At 48.6% G+C, this 21,931-nt stretch overlaps 1 protein-coding gene across 1 annotated transcript in view; it reads left to right on the forward strand.

The window, feature by feature from the left end:
• Positions 1–21,931, forward strand: part of psidin (phagocyte signaling impaired) — an 80,762-nt gene that overhangs the window by 2,439 nt on the left and 56,392 nt on the right. Inside the window, exons 4-10 of the mRNA XM_089572757.1 lie at positions 4,750–5,049; positions 6,682–6,762; positions 15,643–15,754; positions 16,749–16,835; positions 18,126–18,292; positions 20,208–20,317; positions 20,761–20,826. Coding sequence (XP_089428883.1) covers positions 4,750–5,049; positions 6,682–6,762; positions 15,643–15,754; positions 16,749–16,835; positions 18,126–18,292; positions 20,208–20,317; positions 20,761–20,826 — 923 coding nt within the window. The remainder of the gene's footprint in view (positions 1–4,749; positions 5,050–6,681; positions 6,763–15,642; positions 15,755–16,748; positions 16,836–18,125; positions 18,293–20,207; positions 20,318–20,760; positions 20,827–21,931) is intronic.

The raw sequence follows: 21,931 nt of genomic DNA on the forward strand, positions 1-21,931 counted from the left end.
GCCACTAATATGCTTCGCATTCCCCAGGCTTAGCCAAGCTGAGCCTCAGCAATTTTTCTAGCTGGCACCCTGTTCCACATGTGCGACTTGCTTCTGTGGATGTTGGAGCTTTTTCTACACTGCAGGTTGTATTGTTTTTAGTAGTGATTACCGTATTGACCCCCATAATGAAAGCATTCACATAATCAACACACCTGTACCTTGACAGTTAAAATGCACAATTTTTTTCCCCCTCCGTTACAAATGCCTCCCCCCCCTTTTTTTTTTCAGGCACATAGTCTGCTCATGCTGATTTTAAATACAAGCATGTGCCCCTTTTGGAATGCCGCGAGAACTGTGCAGTAGTGTGATTAGCTGACTGTTGAATGTGAAGTCTACTATACCTAATGCGTCACACTACGAGACAAATTTCCAATAAAAATTCTGCACAGAATCCGAGAAACAATAGAATCCACACCTGATCACTAAGGGTTCTCTTTTCGATCTGCCGTATCAACAATTGTAGCAATTTATTGCAGGTGTGCTTCGCTCTGAATGCTGTGAACTCTTGTTGTACCCTCTTTGGACATCATTATGGGCTGCTACACGAGTTATTAATCAGAGTTTAAGATAAAAGTTTTTGACTCTGTTTTCGAGTATGAACATAAATCTTACTTGACAGTGCATTTGTTTTTAAATTTATTTAGCAGGTGAGTTGGGCTGGATGAAGAGTTTATTTTGCCAGCCTTCTCTTTGTCGTATTTATACCGCTTCAAATTTTTTCTGAATAAATTACCTTGTGTAATGAATGCGCCTCTGTAATTTTCAGTGACATTTTGACAGAAAAAGTGCGGCCATTATGCGAGTAGATATGATAGCACAGTCATATTGGCTTGCTGGTTGCTGTGTTGCTGTTAATCCAAGCATGTCGTGTCCCGCATGCATTTAAGTGTGCACTTAATAAAGGCTAAGTAGATTTAGCAATTAAACTGGAGTATTTTTGAAGTATTTTTTTTTTTTCACTCTGCTTTCAAGTTTACTGCAAGGAATTAGAGGGAACTGATGATCTAGTTTTTTTTTAACAGGTAGATGCAGTTATTTGGAAATGCTTGTAGTGTGACGGAGTTACAAAAGACCGGGATGGATGGAACAACCGCTACTCTCAACTGACCTTATTGATGCCACGTGTGCACACATTTTGCAGTTTGTTCGCATGCTCAAAAAAAAGAGCAGGCTTTGTGCAAATCACAGTGCAAACAAAAAAGTTTGAGATCACTACGGCACCCGCATTGGAGAAATGCGTGAGCATCACGTCACACTTTATGACATAACGCTTTATGATGTCACAGCTTATGACGTCACACCTTATAACGTCACACCTTATGACGTCACACCTTATGACGTCGCAGCTTATGACGTCACAGCTTATGACGTCACAGCTTATGATGTCATAGCTTGGGATGTCACACCAAGACATCGAGGTAACACTTCCACACTTTTCACATCAACTAAGACTTGTGACCGGAAGTCTAGACCCTCAAGCCAGAAGTCGATCACTTATCGATCACCTATTGCTACCTTATCGATCACTTATTGATCACCTATTGCTACCTTATTGATCACCTATCGCTACCTTATCAATCACCTATCAATACCTTATCGATACCACAGTTGTCTTACATAATCAAGTTTCATCAATTGCCCATCTGAGTTTTCAAACTTGGCGCCACGCTTCGTTTTCAGATTTGGTGCCACGCGTTGCTCTGCCCACACTTCTGGAGTTTTCAAATTTGGCGTTACTTTTGCTCTGCTCCCGCCCACTTTTTGGACATTTTTGGCTCTAATTAATTAACTAATTAACTCACCTTATTGTCAGTTGTACATCATCTTTCAATGCTCTATCAGTCGATACCATTCTTTTTCTGGTATTTGAACTAGTTCCTCCATCACAGGACTAAGATTATCTAGTGTACGCCGAAAGCGCTTACATAGCCATACAACAACATTCAACAACAGCCGTACAACAACAAAACGCATCAGATGCACCTGTCTAAAAAAGCCATACTCACTACAGCACAGTTTCTCCAAAGGGTTACTGTGCAATGCAACCCCTTTTTTTACAAATGTAGAACGGCTGTATGAGCTCATGCGAATACACCTGTCTTTTTTTCGCAAAGGTGATCATATGCCAGGCCACCTGCACGATTATTAAGTCCAATCCCATTACCTAAGCATTTTTTTAATGCTCACGAAGGCGCTGATTAAGACAATGCCTTCACTGGCCAGTGTACACTTTCCCTCAAGGGAGTGGTATTTCATGGGCAATCCTTGCCCTGCACTGTGCATGTGTGTGCTCGTACTTGATACAGTCTTGCTTTCTTTTTCCTTGTTTATCTTTGGGCAAAAGCTTTTCTGCTTACAGACCGCCGAAAACACAAGAGGAACATTGTATTTATCAGCTGCTTTTATCACGTTGCAAGCCACATGATATGTGTAAGCATCCGCCTTGTTTCTTGGAGGGGGGCTGGGTTTGATCATGAGTGATGCCAGGTACCCATTGGCTTTCTTCACAGGGATGAAACACATGTGCAAAGGGTCCTTGGTCCCCCCCCCCCGTTGCCCTTCTCTCTTACTTTTTATTTTTATTTATTTGTATTTATGAATACTGTCAACCCTCATTTGAGGGTCATTACAGGATGCATATATACATAAGAATGAACAAGCCTCTTCGAGCATCCAATACAAGAGAGCATAAAAGCGCAACACAATTCATACCACTGTACAGCCCTCCTGCTATACAAACAAATATTTGACACTCAGTTACACGCACATCTACTGGAATCCCATGCCTAGACAAAATCCCCAAGTGCATTCAGGAACGCCGCCACACCTGCAGACTCAGCAACATGAGCGGGCAGTTTATTCCAGTGCTCAATAGCATCGGGAAAGAATGAGCAGTTCGGGTCAAGTATGGCTGAATCGCTTTGTGGTGATGAAGGCGGGAGCTCAGTCTACCTGGAGGCTGCAGACGTTTTTCTTTATTGATGTTAATTTCACCGGGAATGATTTGGTGCAGTATTTTTAATCTCTACTTTTTGACATCTTCTTTCCAATGTCTCTAGACTGCGTGAATGTAACATCTCTGTTACCGAATCTGTTTCCCTATATTTTGAACAAATAAATCTCGCCGCACGTCTTTGAACCTTTTCTCTTTCCGTTTAAAGAATCTTATCTCAGTTCATCATTGATCCACAAAGAACCTAAATCTGCCTTGTGGGATAAAGCCCATTTATGTGGCAGCGCAAACAACTTTATTCGTGGAAGTCGTACCTATAGTTTTTTTTTTGCAGCAAGGTTTCTACGACTGCAGAAAAAAGTGATTCGGGGAAAGCCATTAGCAGCCTAGAAATGTGCGAATCAAAACCTCGCTGCTCTGAGGTTCATCACTTTTTGATAGCTTTCTCCATGCAGGTGGTTGCAACAGCCCTTTTTACCTTCTTCAACCAGGCTGAATCAAACTGCATTAATAGGCCTTTTCGGACTCTGGGCTTATAGCCTTATTGAGCCTCTCATATAAAAAGGGGAAATCAAAGGTGTACGAACCACTATCTGAGAGGAGCTTGTGCATAAATTTTCAGCCCCTTCTGGACTGTCTAAAAGTAGCTAAAGCTTTCACCACAGTGTCATGGTAGGCCAAAGGTTTCCTTTATCTTAAAATAACTAGAAAAAAAATCATGTACATACCTAAAAACTTTAATTACTCTATCATTATATTAAACTCTGGCCATGCATGAAAGGAAAATTACGCACAAAACCGGCGCCAGATGTGACCCAATACTAATGGCAATCTTTTGCACAGATAATCCGCCTTCAAGAGTGCCATCTGTGCTGCTCTGGTAGAATTTGAGGAGGGACAGGAAGCTTTCAAAAAACGGGCCAGCTCTGTTTTGAAAAATATATCATCGCACCATTCTCTTCATTGCACTGAAGAACGGAAGTAGCTGCAGTTTGGGCACTCTACTAGGAGTATAGCACGCACTGGAATATGACAAAGTGGACAGTGATGCAGATGAAGCTTTTTGCATCAGGTCCACTGACCATTAGAACATAGTCACGTCATGTCATTTTGTTTTTCGGCTTGCCACCACATAATACGGTAGAGCTGACCTCTGTGTGTGCTGGACATTGTTTGCGTGCCACTGGGCTGTGCTGATTTTGCTGTGAGCACTTCATTTGTGCATCTACCCTTGTCGACAAGATAAAGGGGAAAAGTTTCATTCTACAGCTTTCCAAAAAAACAGGACAACGCAGCGAGCTATGGAAAGAAAAATGATAGCTGTAACGTTAAGAGATCGGAAGAGGGCGGAGTGGGTGACAGAACAAACGCGGGTTAATGACATGCTAGTCGAAATCAAGAGGGAGAAGTGAGCTTGGGCAGGGCATGTAATGCGAAGGCAAGATAACCACTGGTCCTTAAGGGTAACGGAGTGGATTCCAAGAGAAGGGAAGCGTAGCAGGGGGCGGCAGAAAGTTAGGTGGGCGGATGAGATTAAGAAATTTGCGGGTATATGGTGGCCGCAAATGGCGAAGGACAGGCTTAACTGGAGAGACATGGGAGAGGCCTTTGTCCCGCAGTAGGCGTAGTCAGGCTGATGATGATGATGATGATGCTTGTTCAGAGAGCTTGGGTTCTCCTTAATGGAGGCGCCGTTTTACGCTTTGTTCAGCCCCGTGGTGGTTTTAAGATGCCTCTGTGTCGCACACGTGCAGCGGAGCTGGTGGTGGAGGCGTACGAGCGTGCCACCCAGAAGGAGCCGCAGAACGAGGAGCTGCTGTCCCACCTGTTCATGGGCTACGTGCGGGTGGGTCGCCCCCGGGAGCAGCGGCGCACGGCCCTGGCCCTGCACCGGCTGCGCCACAAGAACCCCTACTATTTCTGGGCCGTGATGAGCCTGGTGCTGGAGGCTGCCCAGCCGGCCACAGCACCCGCTGAGCGCAGCACCCTGCTGCTGCTGGCCCAGCGCATGGTCGACAAGTTTGTCAAGGAGAAGCGCCTGGAGGCCGAGGCTGGTGCGTCTCTCTCTCCCTCTAGCGTCACTTCTTTCTTTTTCAGTATGCAGTGGACTTTTCTTTGCGACAAAGTTTGTTACAGAGGCCCTGAAACACTAAGGAGAGTATGTGAACTCCCTCAAGCACTGTATTGCGTTGCCATTAAAGGGGCCCAGAAACACAATCTTAGTTAACTGTTTTGCCTGTTGATTGCATACAGTGAGTTATAATGGTGCTATTAGCGTCGGTAATACCGCGTATATTCCGTTTTTTAATATTTTAATGCCCTCCCAAAAACAACTTCATGGCTCTGATGGTGTCGCCACACAGTGGCGTGTTTTTAGCAGCGGATATGACATCACCTGGCGCGAGCTTGATGATCGGACAAACAGTAAATATACTGCAAATTGTTTGAATAAATAGAGACACATTTTGTCACCTGTCTGCGTTTTATATTAGATCAACAAAAACAACTGGTTTGTCTTAGATAAAAGCCCTGCAAAGCAAGTAAAATAAAAATACACCACCAGGGGCGCTCTGGCATGGAAACAACGCTGCCAGTCTCAGCAAGAACGAGTTACAGAGAGCAGGCAACCATGGAGTGCAAACTTCCGTGACGTGCTCTGGCTGGCTGTTTTGATTGGTTGCGCCAGGTGCCGTCATTGGGAGAGCGAAATAGGAGTGGGAAGCCCCGCCAAAATCGAGTTGAGGGCAGCGTTTTGTTTGCTTGTATTTTGAAATTTCTTCACTGAATAACTCCCGTTCCTGTGCATCGATTCCTGTAATTCTTTTTAAGTCAGCATCTGTGTGACGTAAAGAACCCACCTGAAGTATAGCCGGTATTCCCCCAAGCAGTGTTTCGCAGCCCCTTTAACACTTGCGCATGCACTTCCACATGCAGCAGAGACCTCACAATCACGTGTGAAAGTTGGCCAGCCCCTTTCTGGCGCTTTTTGCATACACGTGCCCTCCTCTGTCTCATTCTCCTGCATGTGTAGGTTAAGAGATGTGCCAGTCAGCCGCGTTGCTCTGGCGTGTCAAGAAGCTTCACCCCCTGGGAAATTCCTGCTTGTGTTGTCAGCTGGTGGTGGGTGCAAGTGAGTCGAGTGGGCAGTGGAGCGTGTAACAAGTGAGGAGTGGAAAGTACTAGTGATCTGAGCACCCGCCTCGCATGCAGGAAGTGCAGGGTTCAGTCCCCAGTGCTGCCGAATACTATTGGTGATCCAATGGGTACAAGTTTTCCCCTGGTCTGATGCTTTTCTTATTTAGGGTTAAATGCTTGGGACATCAGTCTTTGACCGCTCCTTGAGTAGAAGAAAATATGTTGTGCTGTGGCACTCTTTGGCCACAGATGCTCTTGCGCCATAAAAAATCCAGCATCACCATGCTTTAGCCGCCTTCGAAAGCTTGGGGGTGAATTGCACTAATATTCATGCCTAGGGGCCAAGTGTAACACAAGGTGCACTCTGAAGCATTATTTGGTGTCTCCCGTGGCACTTTGCGAATTCTTTGTTCTCAAATCGCGGAATTTAAAATATCCCGCCACAGAAAGCTTGGGGTCTTACCCGTGCAAATGGGCATTGATGACGTGTCCCAAACTGCCTATGTCTCTGTTGACTGTGTTCAAGTGCGCGTCCTGTGTGTCTGGTGCAGAGGTGCAGCTCTACCTGATGGTCCTGGAGATGCAGGAGAAGTACCAGGAGGCCCTGGACGTACTCCATGGGCCGCTGGGAGGTACGACGCTTGTACTGCCAGCTCACTTGTATCGCTTTTCTGTTGTCACAGGTGCACGTTTTCACGAGTGCAAGTTCAGAGTTGGCCACAAGCAGCTGGCTTTACTTTCACGATGTCAGAACGTTGCAGTGGAGGGTCTGGCAAATGCTAATTGGAACCAGTCACTACGCAACTACAATTGTAGCTGTTAGCCACAGTCAGAAAGTTTAAAGAAGGTTCAAAGAATGTTTTAGGAGCCGTACGGGTGTTTTGTTCCCTTTGTAATGTGGAGACACCTTTTGCAGACGAATAGAAGCTCTTTCCTACAGGTAGGAAGCAGGACCTTCAGACCCCCGGTGATATAGCGAGCTTGAGATCAGCATTAAAAATGCCTAATTCCCGTTACACTGCAGAAAATGCTTAAACATTGACATTGCGCACTCCTAACTGCCCCGCAAGTTTTTTTAGCCGTGCGTAAAAAATGCGTACCTGACCTTGAGGGCCGGTGTTCAGCATGTTTTCTTTATCGCCGTGATTGGCTCTTGCCGTCGACTGTCACAAAATCATCCATTCATGTTGTGATAGAGTAAACACCTTTTGAAGCGAACGATGCTGAACGCAGCTGACCATGACGGATGAACATACGGGCAGGTGGGTGGATGTATGATATGAAATTTCGACTTGCAAAAAAATCTGTCAACTTTTTTTTCCTGTGTAATAAACCCTCCTTCCAAAGTGATGTCAACTTTTCTGGGAAAAAAAGAGTAGGTTCATTGCGCAAGTAAATGCAGTATGTTTGTTATTCGTTTCGCATTAGGTTCTTGAAATGGATATCAAAAATTTTTGAATATCCACGACAGTGACTGAATACCGCCAACTTTAATGAATCTGATCGGGGCGAAACCACGATGTGTGGGCACGTTATCCAAACATGGACCTTAAAGGGACACTGAGGAGAGCACTATTAATATTTTTTTTATAGCAAAATCCGATAGTTCAGCATGTCATGGCTTTGTTGCCACTTGGCTGGCAGCGAAAGATGCATTTATTTCTAAGAAATTTGGATTCGAAGGTGAAAAAGTTTTTCCCGCCGCTCTGGTTCAAACTTGGGATTCTCCTATGACGACACAGGACTAAGTGACGTGAAACATGACGTAACGCAGACTCCGTGATTTCTAGCGGCCAGCGCTGCCTAGCAGCAGCCGAAACGACCGGCTACCGCACGTTGATGGCATCTATCGGCTATTGCGGCCGTCGCTACAGTCGCTTCGTTTACGTTTGCACTGGCGTTTTGCCAGCGTTACGATGGATCTCGTTCTCGAAGTCGTCAACGAAGTTCTCGCAAATAGACACCTTTAGCATACCGTGTACCTTGTTACCGCTAGCGGAATACCAGGAGCCCCCCTAACGCCGATGAGCAGGCGCTGATTGGTCCCGATGCTTCAGGCACGTGCGTAGCTGCCAAGCACGTGGCGCCATCTGGCGACGTCAAGGAGATTTGTGCATGCATTGGCTGCGCCTCAGTGATTCGTGGCTTCTCGGGTCCTAGTGTTGCTAGAACCATTGGTTCTAGCAACACTGCTTTGTCCTATGACGTCCTCACGCTTGTACTTGCGAGTTTGGCCTGTGGCGGCGATACCTGTATTTTGGTTCTTGCTCTTTTCTACGTTACAAGAGCTTTGTTGTCAGTATGAGTGCCGTTTTTGTAATCAGGAGCTGGTATTCTGTCGATACAAGCCAACTTCAATTTCTCCTCAGTGTCCCTTTAAAAGTGTCAAGGAAAATGGTACAAATGCATCCTCTTCGCTTTCTTCTCTCATTTATTCAGTCACATTCGGGCACCGCTAGGCTTGAGCCTGATTCAAAATTTTGCGAGAGGGCTTTTTCACATATCATGCTTGATGAAAACAAGGTGCCTGTCCACCCGCTTTAAACAATTGCAACAGGAAAGTGCACGAGGTTTTGTTTGGTCCTTCCGTTATATGTTTCGTACTGGACGCCAACACCCGTAGCACTCGTCCTGTCACCGTCACAGCCCTTCTGCAGTCAGATACAACAGAGGTCGGCAGTGAAGCTCTGCCCACATTCAGCCTCCGCGCAGAGAATTCCTTCACAACAAAAAAAAGTTGTCCGTTGTTAAAACTTTTCTTGTTACCTAAACGTGACGCTAATTATGACATTTAGAATTTTGATGCCTGGCTTGTTTAAAATAGTCAAATATCAGAAAGCTGATTTTATTTACTGTTGTGACTGAAGGGTGGTTTAATACAGGATGCCGTGGTCTGTAGCCCAGTGTTACCAACTGCTGTTTTTTTTTAAGCTGTATTCTACTGTAGCAAGAGCGGCCTCACACGGTGCTGATGTACAGTGCAGTCCACTTATAACGATATCGAAAAATCCGGAAAAAACGATCGTTATAACCGATCATCGCTATATCTGGACTGCCATAAAAATGGTTGCCAAACTTACCTTTGTAGCTCCTGACTCAAGTTTTACACTTGCGCTGAAGAACAGTAATTGCAGAACGTACGATTTGTGAAACAACGCGTTTATTCGTCACGTTTAACAAGCGCCTCAAGCGTTAGGTGCGCTAAAGTAATTTGATATGGGCACTTGCTTGCGTGGCAGTTGCAGTTTCACTACTGCAGTGGGCATAGCATCCAGCTGCTGCGCGTACACTGGCGGCAACCTTTTCGCGTGCATAAAGTCGATCAGTGATTCTATCTTGCACAGCGCACTTTGCGTAGTCATCGGTGTCGAAGGTGGGTCAGTGTCAATTTCGTCGTCGCTGTCGCTGCTGCCGCCGCACTCTGCCGTGATAACACATTCTCGGCGATCGCCTCGTCGGTGACCTTCTCGCAGAACGTAGCAGCACTATCTGCACTTAGGAACTCCTCCATGGACGTACCATTCATTTCGTCGACATTTGCGGCGTGCTCCCAGAGCTCAGTAATGTCCGCAGCTTCCACCGTGTCAGTTTCCACGTCAGGGGGGGGTTTCGTCCTGGCGCACAAAGCCCGCCTTCTTGAAGCAGTTTGGTCTTCAAGTCCGCGGCCTGCCCTGACATGCCAGAAACACGATCGATTGCTAAAATTAGCCATTCCAGCACGCGTCGCCGATGCAATGCTTTGAAATAGGCGATCACGCCGGCATCCATCGGCTGCAGGCACTGCGCTTGTTCTCCTCTCGTACAGGCTTACGAGGGGCGCCCCGCTTCTTTTTTTTTTTCCCCTTCTCTCTTTCTCATCGGCTGCAGGCACTGCGCTTGTTCTCCTCTCGTACAGGCGCACGAGGGGCGCCCCACTTCTTTTTTTTTTTTCCCCTTCTCTCTTTCTCATCGGCTGCAGGCACTGCGCTTGTTCTCCTCTCGTACAGGCGCACGAGGGGCGCCCCGCTTCGTTTTTTTTTTTCCCCTTCTCTCTTTCTCATCGGCTGCAGGCACTGCGCTTGTTCTCCTCTCGTACAGGCGCATGAGGGGCGCCCCGCTTCTTTTTTTTTTTTCCCCTTCTCTCTTTCTCATCGGCTGCAGGCACTGCGCTTTTTCTCCTCTCGTACAGGCGCACGAGGGGCGCCCCGCTTCGTTTTTTTTTTCTCCCCTTCTCTCTTTCTCATCGGCTGCAGGCACTGCGCTTGTTCTCCTCTCGTACAGGCGCACGAGGGGCGCCCCGCTTAATTTTTTTTTTCCCCTCTCTCTTTCTCATCGTCTTCCGTAGCCTAGGTGATGCGGTCGACGCGCGGATGCGCGGAGCAACTCGCGCCATCTTGCGGCGCTTACGCCAACTCGCGATGCTCGCTTGTGGCCGCCGCGATCTGCTCAGGCGGCGGCGCGCGCCGCGATCGCAGAGGCCATGGCTTGCTCTCCGTGGCTTTCGCAATCGGCGCACACGGAAAAAATGGCGGCAGGCACGGCGAACTCGCGTATCCGAAGTTTTCGCCCGATCTCGGCATCGTTCAAGGGAACTTTGCACCGCGAATGTCACGCTCAGCATGGAAAACGATGTCCAGAAGGCAAAATTCTGATCGTTGTATCCGATATTCGGTCACGGACATATCGTTATGTATGGTTTTTTTTTTCATAGCCTCAATGCATAAGTTGATACTCTTAAGTCAACTTATCGTTATAACCGATATATCGTTATATGTGGTATCGTTATAAGTGGACTGCACTGTATTTGTGAGGTGCACGACCTATATGTGGAGCCTCCAACTGCTGCTTTTAATTGCGATTGCTTCATTGCGCAGCTGTTAATTTTGAAGCGGTGACTCCATGACACTTGCTAGGTGTATGCACCGTGTCTCGTGCTAGCTTCCACGTGCTCATGCTGTCGTGCCTGTTTACCGAATTCCGCCTGGAGAAGAGCGGCTGCAGCAACTGCAGTCAGTTCAGACCCGTTACGCAGAAGTCAAGGGAGTCGCACATCCTCCGATTAAAGAGATTGAACATAGCGGGAACAGCCTCTGTGGGGAGGCACTGCGCATACATATACTGCAAAACCTCGTTGATATGTTCTCGGTTCATACGTTTTCCTGGTTCATATGCTCAAAATTGCAGACATTAAAAATGTCCCACTGAGCTGCACTATATTTTTCCTGGTTGAGACGTTCCCGGAAAACAAAACTTCCTGGCTACGACATTTGAAATTTCGACAATTTGTGGTCGTATAATACGTTTATTGATCAACCGTATATGTGCAAGCATACAAATGGCCTGAACAAGAGGGCACACGACGCTTTTTGGGGCAGTCTCCCACGGTTGTTCTGCTGTGCCTAGGTGCAGCGGTGCTAAGCACCACCACCAAAAGCAAAAAAATAAAAACGGTGTGCTAGCATTCGCGACAACCATTTTTGCAAGGACGCGATGTGAAGATGAGATACGCTGAAGTTTCTTCGTGGTGCATAAGGGCGAGGAGAAGTTTTTTCCGGGTGTTGGGAAACGTGGCTTAAAAAATTCGCTGTGGCTTAGCTTGGTTAAGCCCGGTAATTGCGAAAGCAATATCCGTACCTACGCCATGGTTCAGCTGGTAGTGTAGCTGGTGGTGGTGCTTGTGGTTAGACTTGTGGCGATGCATCTGTTATACAATCCAATCCAATGTAATCTAATGTAATCTAATCCAATCCAGTCCAGTACAATCCAGTCCAGTCAGACCGCCGTTCATGTGCACCGCCGTCGCACACGGACGGCGCGAGATCACGAAGCAATGTTAAGCCGCTGGTGGTTGGCACAGCTACTTACTGCTTTCTAGCGACGTGAGTCGAGCCTAATCTCTTCAGCGTAACGCCACAATCGCGCTCCTAGCGGAGAGCGCAGGAGTTAGGCGGCGGTGGTGGCACCGCCGCGGCTTGCGACGGCGCGAGTTGGTCGCCCTTCTCTTCGGCGTGACGTCAGAACACCTGTTACGCTCCTAGTGGAGAGCACAGGAGTTAGGCGCCGGTGGTGGCACCGCCGCGGCTTGCGACGGCGCGAGTTGGTCGCCCTTCTGTTCGGCGTGACGTCAGAACACCTGTTACGCTCCTAGTGGAGAGCGCAGGAGTTAGGCGCCGGTGGTGGCACCGCCGCGGCTTGCGACGGCGCGAGTTGGTCGCCCTTCTCTTCGGCGTGACGTCAGAACACCTGTTACGCTCCTAGTGGAGAGCGCAGGAGTTCGGTGCCGGTGGTGGCACCGCCGCGGCTTGCGACGGCGCGAGTTGGTCGCCCTTCTCTTCGGCGTGACGTCAGAACACCTGTTACGCTCCTAGCGGAGAGCGCAGGAGTTAGGTGCCGGTGGTGGCACCGCCGCGGCTTGCGACGGCGCGAGTCGGTCGCCCTTCTCTTCGGCGTGACGTCACAGCACCTGTTGCGCTCCTAGCAGAGAGCGCAGGAGTTAGGCGCCGGTGGTGGCACCGCCGCGGCTTGCGACGGCGCGAGTTGGTCGCCCTTCTCTTCGGCGTGACGTCAGAACACCTGTTACGCTCCTAGCGGAGAGCGCAGGAGTTCGGTGCCGGTGGTGGCACCGCCGCGGCTTGCGACGGCGCGAGTTGGTCGCCCTTCTCTTCGGCGTGACGTCAGAACACCTGTTACGCTCCTAGCGGAGAGCGCAGGAGTTAGGTGCCGGTGGTGGCACCGCCGCGGCTTGCGACGGCGCGAGTCGGTCGCCCTTCTCTTCGGCGTGACGTCACAGCACCTGTTGCGCTCCTAGCAGAGAGCGCAGGAGTTAGGCGCCGGTGGTGGCACCGCCGCGGCTTGCGACGGCGCGAGTTGGTCGCCCTTCTCTTCGGCGTGACGTCAGAACACCTGTTACGCTCCTAGCGGAGAGCGCAGGAGTTCGGTGCCGGTGGTGGCACCGCCGCGGCTTGCGACGGCGCGAGTTGGTCGCCCTTCTCTTCGGCGTGACGTCAGAACACCTGTTACGCTCCTAGCGGAGAGCGCAGGAGTTAGGTGCCGGTGGTGGCACCGCCGCGGCTTGCGACGGCGCGAGTCGGTCGCCCTTCTCTTCGGCGTGACGTCACAGCACCTGTTGCGCTCCTAGCAGAGAGCGCAGGAGTTAGGCGCCGGTGGTGGCACCGCCGCGGCTTGCGACGGCGCGAGTCGGTCGCCCTTCTCTTCGGCGTGACGTCACAGCACCTGTTGCTCTCCTAGCGGAGAGCGCAGGAGTTAGGCGCCGGTGGGGACGGCGCGAGTCGGTCGCCCTTTTCTTCGGCGTGATGTCACACCTGACGTCACACAGAGGTCAACTAAAGGTCAATGGTGGCACCGCCGCGCCACGGCAAAGGCTGAAAGTGCAAGTAGTAAAGCTTTCGCTTTAAAAGTAGCAACACTGTGACAGTCGGCCACCACAATGGCTTCCACACAGTGCTTGGGTGCAAAAGGGAGAAGCATAAAAAAAATCGCAAGGAAAAGATTTTGGTTACTTTCGTCACTGCCAACGATGGAGCGGATGAGTTGCGGATTTCCTTGCGCTTTAAAGACAGCGCGAATGTGGACTGAACTCGGCGAGCGCTGGAATAGGATCTATGCAGCTCTTGTGCCAAGAAATGCCGGTCGACATTTTTATAAAGTGAAATTGTCAATAAATGTTCTTTCTACCTCATTCAACAGCTACATTTCTCAGAATTGGGCAGTTTGGATCATACGTTTTCCCGGATAATACGTTTTCTCCTGCAGCTAAAAAAAAAAAATGTATCAGAGAGGTTTCCTGTACTTCGTTTCATACATAGCAGGCAGCACTTCCAAAGCTAGTATGTCTGTTCGTGCAGGCTGAGTCCATGCTCATAAAGTAGTTCACTGTACAATCACGCTGAGCATAGGCATATTTTGTTGCGGCAAATCTCAAGTACCACGAATGACAACCTTACCTCATGCCCCATTTTGTCCTGCGACTCATCGAGGCTCTGAGAATTAAGAATGGCATGTGGGTGGTATGATACTCGGCTGGTAGGGCGAATCGCTCTTACTCCATCCATGCCTGAAAATTAGGCCACCTGTGGGAAAAATTATACAGGGAAACCTCGTTAAAACGAACTAGTAATATATCTTAAAATAACAGTTCAATATAGCCAAAATTCTTAGTATAAAATGTCGCCGAAAAAACTCGCGATAGAGAAGGTAAATTTAGTCAGCGAAAGACCGGCAACTGAGAGAGACTTTTTCCGTAATTTCAGCACCGTTTCGAAGTCGCTCGCAACGATTGCGGAGGCCGCAAAAAACCGAGCGGCAAACGCTAATTAAGTTGGCTTCACCCCGCAGCACTGCAACACGCGGTGGCAGATCAAAGGCGAGTTAGTGTGGCTTCCCCGCATTACAGCGGCATTGGGTAAAAAATTGGATGCCACGGCGAAAGCTATCATCGTTTTCACCACCTCTCTTAGGTGACAGTCGACGTGAACAGAGAATGGCTGGTGGAAAGCTACAACAACTGACCGTGTCGCTGGTTCCATCGCACGGTCGTCGGGTCCGAGAGGCGCATTAGGTGTGCCCACTGTCTGGCTACCAGCTTTTCTCGCTGCTATATGTTCTGTGGCGCAGTTGGCGAAGCAAGGTAAAGTGTGAACCATGGCACGAACGCTTGCCGCTCCACCACTATTCACCTGTGTAGTGAGGCAATGCCTGCGTATCCCGCGCTTAGCCTTGCTAAACCTTTAGTCTGCATTTGTATTTGTGTTTGTTTTTGTACTTGTATTTGAAATCCAATATTCGTACACTCCTCGTTTAAAGGAAACACAACCGAGCCCTTGACGTACCAGCTAGATTGTAACCTGCGCCGGTTCACTGACAGCTTGTTTTGTGCCCGTCTTTAGGCTCGATCCTTTCCTTTCAACGTGTTCTCGCAATTGTTTCACTTTCATCTGTTCTGTTGCGCTGTTTTCATTGACGCCTATAGTCGTCATGGTGAGGTGCCAGGCAGGCCAGTGATGTTCCATTTGGGGAATTTGTCCTTTCTCGGGGAATTCTTATTAAGTTTCAAGGAATTTTAAGCGTCAAAATCCTCTCCCTTTTTTCAGATTGACGCTGCAGTGGCTCAGTGGTTATGGTGCTCGGCTGCTGACCGAAAAGACACGGGTTCGATCCCGGCCACGGCGGTTGAATTTCTTTTGAGGCGAAATTCTAGAGGTCCGTGTACTGTGCGATGTCAGTGCACGTTAAGGAACCTCAGGTGGTCGAAATTTCCGGATCCCTTCACTACAGCGTCTCTTATAGCCGAAGGCGCTTTGGGATGTTAAACCCCATAAACCAAACCTGATGGGAGTTTTTCAGGCTGCTGCAGCGAAAAGATGCTTGAAATGGGGAATCTTTGGTCTGATTTAGGGAATTTGCGGTTACGGTACGGAGCATCAGTGAGACAGACTCGCAACTTTTAGCATTTTGCTAGAGACACCAAGGAGCTCGAAGGGGGCTACATCATGAGGGGGCTTGAACTGTTGCAGACTGCCTCACGTCGTACCTGGACTTTGTGCCCCAACGCAAGGTGGAGCTGCTGTCCAAGCTGTGCCAGTGGGACCAGGTCAACTCAGTCTGCAAGTCCCTGCTGCTCAAAAGGTGCGCGGCCTCACACTCAAGCTCACTGAAACGATGTGCTCCGCTTGCTGTCTTAACGGGGGAAGAGGGTCTTGGAAATAAATTTTTATGAATGAAGTCACAACTGTGAAATCTTCGGGGAACATGCATTTTTGCAAGCCGATTTATGTACAGGGTCGTCCACTCTTAGTTAGAACATGCTATCGCATGGCTGCACTCTTCAGAGGGCCACCGCGTGCGACACAGTCGCTCATCGCAGCAAAGTGGCGCAGGAGAAGGTGTACCTGGACGCGGTGCTTTGCGTTGTCTGCCACTTCGCTTTGATGTGCAGCCGTTTTGAACGCAGTGACCCTCCAAAGAGCACGGCCATGCGCTAGCGTGTTCTAAGAGTGGACGACCCTGTACAATAAGTCCATGTGCATTTATGCAATCTGTTGGGTAACTTTTGTCGAGAGTTTGGAAGAAATTCTACTGCAGGGAACTTGTTAGATTGCATGCCATTGATTTCTCTTGACATCATGCTATGCAATAAGGGTGAAATTATCATCCTGCCTGTTATAGAAGGTGAGTTATAGGATTTTGAAATCGTCAATTTCTTCCCATTCCAGAAGTGGCAAATTCAAAACCCTGTAACTCAACTCCTGTGACAGGCAGGATGATAATTTTGCCCTTGTTGCATAGTTTGATGTCAAAAGAAAGCAATGGCATGCGTTCTAGCAAGTTTCCTGCTGCAAAATTTATTGAACGCTGTCGGCAAAAAGTTACATAACATTTTATATAGGTGGAGGAGGACTTGTTTTACTTAAAATTAAATTACTTATTTGGAACCAGCACACAAAAATACATGTTTCTTGGAGATTCCATTATTGTGATTTCATTAACGAAAATTTTTTTTCTAAGATCAGCTTCCCCCCTTGAAGCAGCTGCAAAAGCAGCTGGCAAAGGTGGAAGTGGCCTGTGGGAGTCCTGTAATAGGATAAGTTGCCATCAGTGATGTTTTTTTTTCCTCTCCCAGCCCTGATAACTGGCAGTACTATCAGCAATACCTGGACAGTGTGGAGAAGCTGCAGGCTTCGGGCTGGACGCCTGAAACCGATACCAGGTGGGTCATTGAGCCAAGACCTACTGAACTACAGACCTGCACAGATGGCCCTGCTCCATCGTTCATGTTCTAGTTCATGCTTTAGCCGCTAGGATAAAAACATTATGGGCAGCGTGGCGCTAATATATACCAGTTGACAAATATGACCTCCTCCATCATTTTATTTCAAACAGGGCAGTTTTATCGGTTATCCACGTAACCATCGTCATGCTTTTATCTATGGTAGGCAAGGTGGTGCCAACGAAAAGATAGTGGACACAAAAGGGAGACACTTTTTATACTCTTCTAGAGCGGAAAAAATCGTTATTATGGTTGTTTTCATTGCTGATGTCAAGACAGCAGAGAAAGACAGAGCAAATGTATTATTTAGCGTGCACGAGTTGGCAAACGATGATGGTCGTCATAGCAGACGAACAGGGCAACCAGGTGCCCTCAACGGCCAAAAAGCTGGCGAAGGTTGGGGCACGCTGCTCCGTAGGACCCCAGCATCTGTGCAGGTCTGTAGTTTAGTAGGTCTTGCATTGAGCGCCCTCTGATGAGACACATATGCTAGTCTGGCGCACATGCACACCACACGTGCACAAACTGTACTGAGCAGAACAGAGATAAAGCTAAGCACTTGCAGAAATGGAAAGTCTTTGTAGCCCATGTGGTCACAGGTCTCGGTGGTTGCAGGGGCAACACTTTGAACACCAACACAGGACACCAGCCACGGTAGTTTGATCTCTGCAAGTACGATTCGTGAGGCTTTCCCTTTCTCTCAGATTAACGTGACCACTGCATTTGAGCAAGGTGGTGCCTTTTTTTCCTTCTTCTTCTTCTTCCTCTTCTGCCATTAATTTTTATGCATAGTTAGTACTGCACATTGCAAGCCCTGTATGGGTGCCCTGGTGCCCCCTTGGGCCTGCAAGGCATGGCATTCCTTTTTCTCGAAGCAGACGTGTGTAAGCAAACCTTCAGTATTAAGTTGCTCCCTTTTTTTTCATTGTAGTACAGGCTTGCAGGAAGGGAAAACTTTTTTTTTTTGCCAGCAGCCTGTTGGCATTGCAGCCAGGGCAACAGTACAGGTGTTGAATGGATACCGGGTTCCCTTTCTTTAGTTCCTGGTGAGTCCAAATTCTGGAACAGCCATCTAGTCTAGGCCATGCCTTGGGGTTGGCATACCCAGCACTGATTAGGTCCCAAAGCCCCGCATTGTGCAGAACCGGTCTCTCTCTCTCTCTCTCTCTCTCAGCTGTTACGTGTGCAGCACTCTGATATGTGATGGGTGCATGTGGCCCTCACTCGCAGTGAGGATGGCAGTGGACAGCTGAGCCCATCGGTCGACCACACATACGCAATGGCCCTGGCCTTCATCGACTCCCTCAGGGAGAGTGGCAAGGGCGGACTGCTGCGGGGCGCATCCATGGCCCATGTCGCCGTCATGGTCAGGGAGAAGGCTGGCCCAGACATCCTTGGTAAGGAGGACCATCTTTCTTCTACCAGTCATGCCTGCGTGCAACATGCTGGTTGTTAAGGCAACTAAAAGTGTCCTGTACAGAGGCTGCACCTGGGCTACGAGGCACGCGGTCTCGTATGTGTCAAATCATTGTCCATATCGGGGAGTGAAAAACGTCCCCTAGAAAATACCGTGCAAAAGTGTAGCACTGTTGCATGCGCAAATCAAATCTCCCATTCAGCAGAACCTTTGATGCACCAGACAGCATGCCGCACCCCTGCAAGTGGCACTTCACCTAGAGTGAAACCGTGTTAATTCGGCCCACGTTAATTTGCAAAATCTGGATAATTAGGTCTGCTGATGTTGTTCCAGCCAACACAACACCCGTGTAAGTCTGTGGCATCGGAATCTCGTTAAATTCAGACACTGCTCGGCTCACACCTGTTCACATATGTGCTGGGCTCACACTCTTGACTGGAGGCCACATCGCTGTGTGAAAGACATGGCAAGGGATTCTGCAAATATCCCGCATCATGTCAGATATCATGTTATACAGGTGCCCTCCGCGTCTCTAGCATCCGGCAGCGGCAGGCGTAATGACGTTCGGAGCACCCCAGCGGTGAAAAATTGTGTAGCCACGAAGCTTCAGTTCCTCTTTCTGAGTATCGCTCCCAGCCATGGCGATGGCGGCCCAGCCGTGCATTGGGCAGCCGGCTGAGTATAGTTCTGTGCAGTTTCGCATGCTGATTGGTGCTTTACTGGCCTTTTCATTTTCTCACCAGGAGTCTCACCGTGTTGGCACCGACGCGTTTCGCTAGGTTCTGTCCACATGATGCTTCCATTCTTTTGTTAGAGAGAAACTGCATACTCATCCTTCGACACTGGCCTTTCACTTTCTCGCCAGAAGGAGTCTCACCATGTTGGCACCGACGCATTTCGCTAGGTTCCGTCCACATGACGCTTCAATTCTTTTGTTAGGGAGAAACTGTGCACTCATCCTTCGACACTCGATAACAGTGCTGGATATCACACAGATGCTCCGCCGGTGGCTCAGTGGTTATGGTGCTCGGCTGCTGACCCGAAAGACGCGGGTTCGATCCCGGCCGTGGCGGCTGAATTTCTTTGGAAGAGAAATTCGAGGCCCGTGTACTGTGCGATGTCAGTGCACGTTAAAGAACCCCAGGTGGTCGAAATTATCCGAAGCCCTTCATTACGGTGTCTCTCATAGCCTGAGTCACTTTGGGACGTTAAACACCATAAACCAAACCAAACCAAACCATCACACAGGTGCTGTAAATTTATTTATGGCAAGAGAAGCACGAGGTGTGGTTGGGTGTGGAAAGCAGCTGAGAAGGAAAGGTGCATCACACTTTTGTGTGGCTAGCGTAGTTGACGTGGCGCATTCAGGCTTGTGGCATTGTGGCAGTGATGGCATAATGGCACATTTTCCTGGCTCCTTTTGTGGGGATGTTCTCTGCAATTGCTCGTACCTGTGCAGGCAAAACTTGCTCAAAGTACGGACTGGAAAAAAATAAAACGAGCAACTTGGTGCAGTTCGAGTAGGTTGGGTACTATTAGTTTCGGGGACACAGGTCGAAAAGGAAGCAACAAATTTCAATTCAGAAAAGCGCCCACAAGCCAGTTGTTCTCTGCTCTCTACACTATTGCTTGCCACTGGGTGAAAATTCCTTTACTGAGGCAATGCAGTAGAAGCCCAAGCAATTGTAAGGCATTTGTTGTGGTTAAAGAACTAAAAAGCAAGTGCTTCAGTGTGGACCATAGGTGGACGTAGAGTAAATGTCATTGTGTATGATGTAAGACGAGCCCTCTGAAGCAGAACTGAAGGGTGCGGAAAATGTACCAAGCGTGCTGTCTTCTCTGTGTTAAGTTTTTCACTTTTTTTTTTTCCCATGTCTTGTGCTCCCCCCCCTCAGCCGACCTCCTGATGGACTTCTTTACGAGGACAGGCCACAAGCCCTCCTGTCTGCTTGACCTCTCCTACCTCATCGGCCTGTGTGCCTTCTCCTGTGAAGACACTGTCAAGGCAGGTGGTCCTTGCAGTTCCTCAGTTCACTCTGTACTTTCTGAGGGGTGCGCTGCTCTGTACTTTCTGAGGGGTGCGCTGCTCCCTGCTGTTCTCTATCTGCAGCCAAGCCATGTCCTGCTTTCTTTAATTTCAAGCGTATCGATTGCGCACACATTTAGAGTCGCAGCTTTTCAGTGAATTGACTTCTGCCGGAAGCCTGTATTCTCATGTGTAGGTGTTAGTTTACACTGTTTCTTGAGTGCATGGTGTGTGTGCTTTAGAACTGGGAAGGCTACCATTGTTGCTCAGGGTACATGGAAATCCAGGTGGACTTTCATATCTCCTAAATTTTACGCTTGCCACTGTTCCTGTGGTTTTTAAGAGGAAAGCTCATCCCAGATTCCTTCTGGCCAGCCTCGGATGTGACAGTTTCCGATCCTCGTCATCTGTTCTCCTTGCAGCTGGTGGACAGGATGGAAGACTCGTTGAAAGCATCTCTGCCCGATGACTGGCAAAGGCCCCCCGATGTAAGTGCTGGCCCAGTGGGTCATGAATGAGTGGTTTCTGGGCTTTCATATATATACCTAACAGTCTATTAAGTGTACCTCTGCTTGACTCCTCAGGAAGTGGTTTACAGTCTGGCATTTCTATACTCGGAAATGTGATGAAGGACTGAAATGCAGTCTACTGAGTTGGCTGAGTGCATCTGGTCTACCATGGTTGCCATTACCAACATTGAGGTGTCGTAGCGTAGTTGTCAGGAAATGATGCCTGCATTGTGTTCATTGTGTGCATGGCAGTCGTGTGTGCTTAGTGTTTTGTCTTGGGTATGCAGCATAGTGTGGTTGTCTTGATTTGCTGCGTTGTGCTGTCTTTCTGCATGGTCATCCAATGACTGCACAAAGGCAGCAACAACCAAACTTGGCCCTACATGCCAAGAATGTTAGGGTGCATGTGTGATCTTGAAGTGTACACTCAAACCCAAATATAACTAACTTGGATAGAGCAAATTATGTTTTTTATTAAACATACAAAGTTCTCGGAGCATTAAGCGTGTAAAATGTTTTTTTTTTAGCAAAGTAGGCATTGGATATATCGAACTCTGAGCATCCATGATTGCTCTCCTAACACTCGCCAACACGCTGCTGTGCTGGCCCAGTATAGCCTTGGTGAAACCCATGGAACGCAGGAGCGGGAGCAGCCCTTTAAAATCTGCACTGTTTTCAAGCCTCACTTTGTAGCACTCCTATTCGGCAGCCGCCTGTCATGTGAACAAGTGTGTGCAAGCAGCTCTGGACCTATCACACTGGCTCTTAGGAGAAGGCAGCCTGGCAGCGTACGAACGCTACGAGGCATCTTCCTGCATGCTTTCTTTCTTTGTGTTTGCAAGCCCTTGTGCTGTTCACCTGTCTTGACTCCGGGGTGCTGCTTCATCGTGCAAAATGACAACGAAACAGCAGCAAGCCCTACCACTTTCCGGCAAACTTGAGGTTATTCGCCCTGCCAAGCATGGCAAAAATAAAAGTCGGATTTTGCAGTGCATTTCAAGGTTCCAAAGAGGGCACTAAGTTCCATCTTAAAAAGCAAGTCAGCCATCAGAGACAACACGCAAGGATGCCCAAATGCTGACAG

Source organism: Amblyomma mixtum, chromosome 2, assembly GCF_055824585.1.
Source record: "Amblyomma mixtum isolate Tamu chromosome 2, ASM5582458v1, whole genome shotgun sequence".
NCBI classification, from domain to species: domain Eukaryota; kingdom Metazoa; phylum Arthropoda; class Arachnida; order Ixodida; family Ixodidae; genus Amblyomma; species Amblyomma mixtum.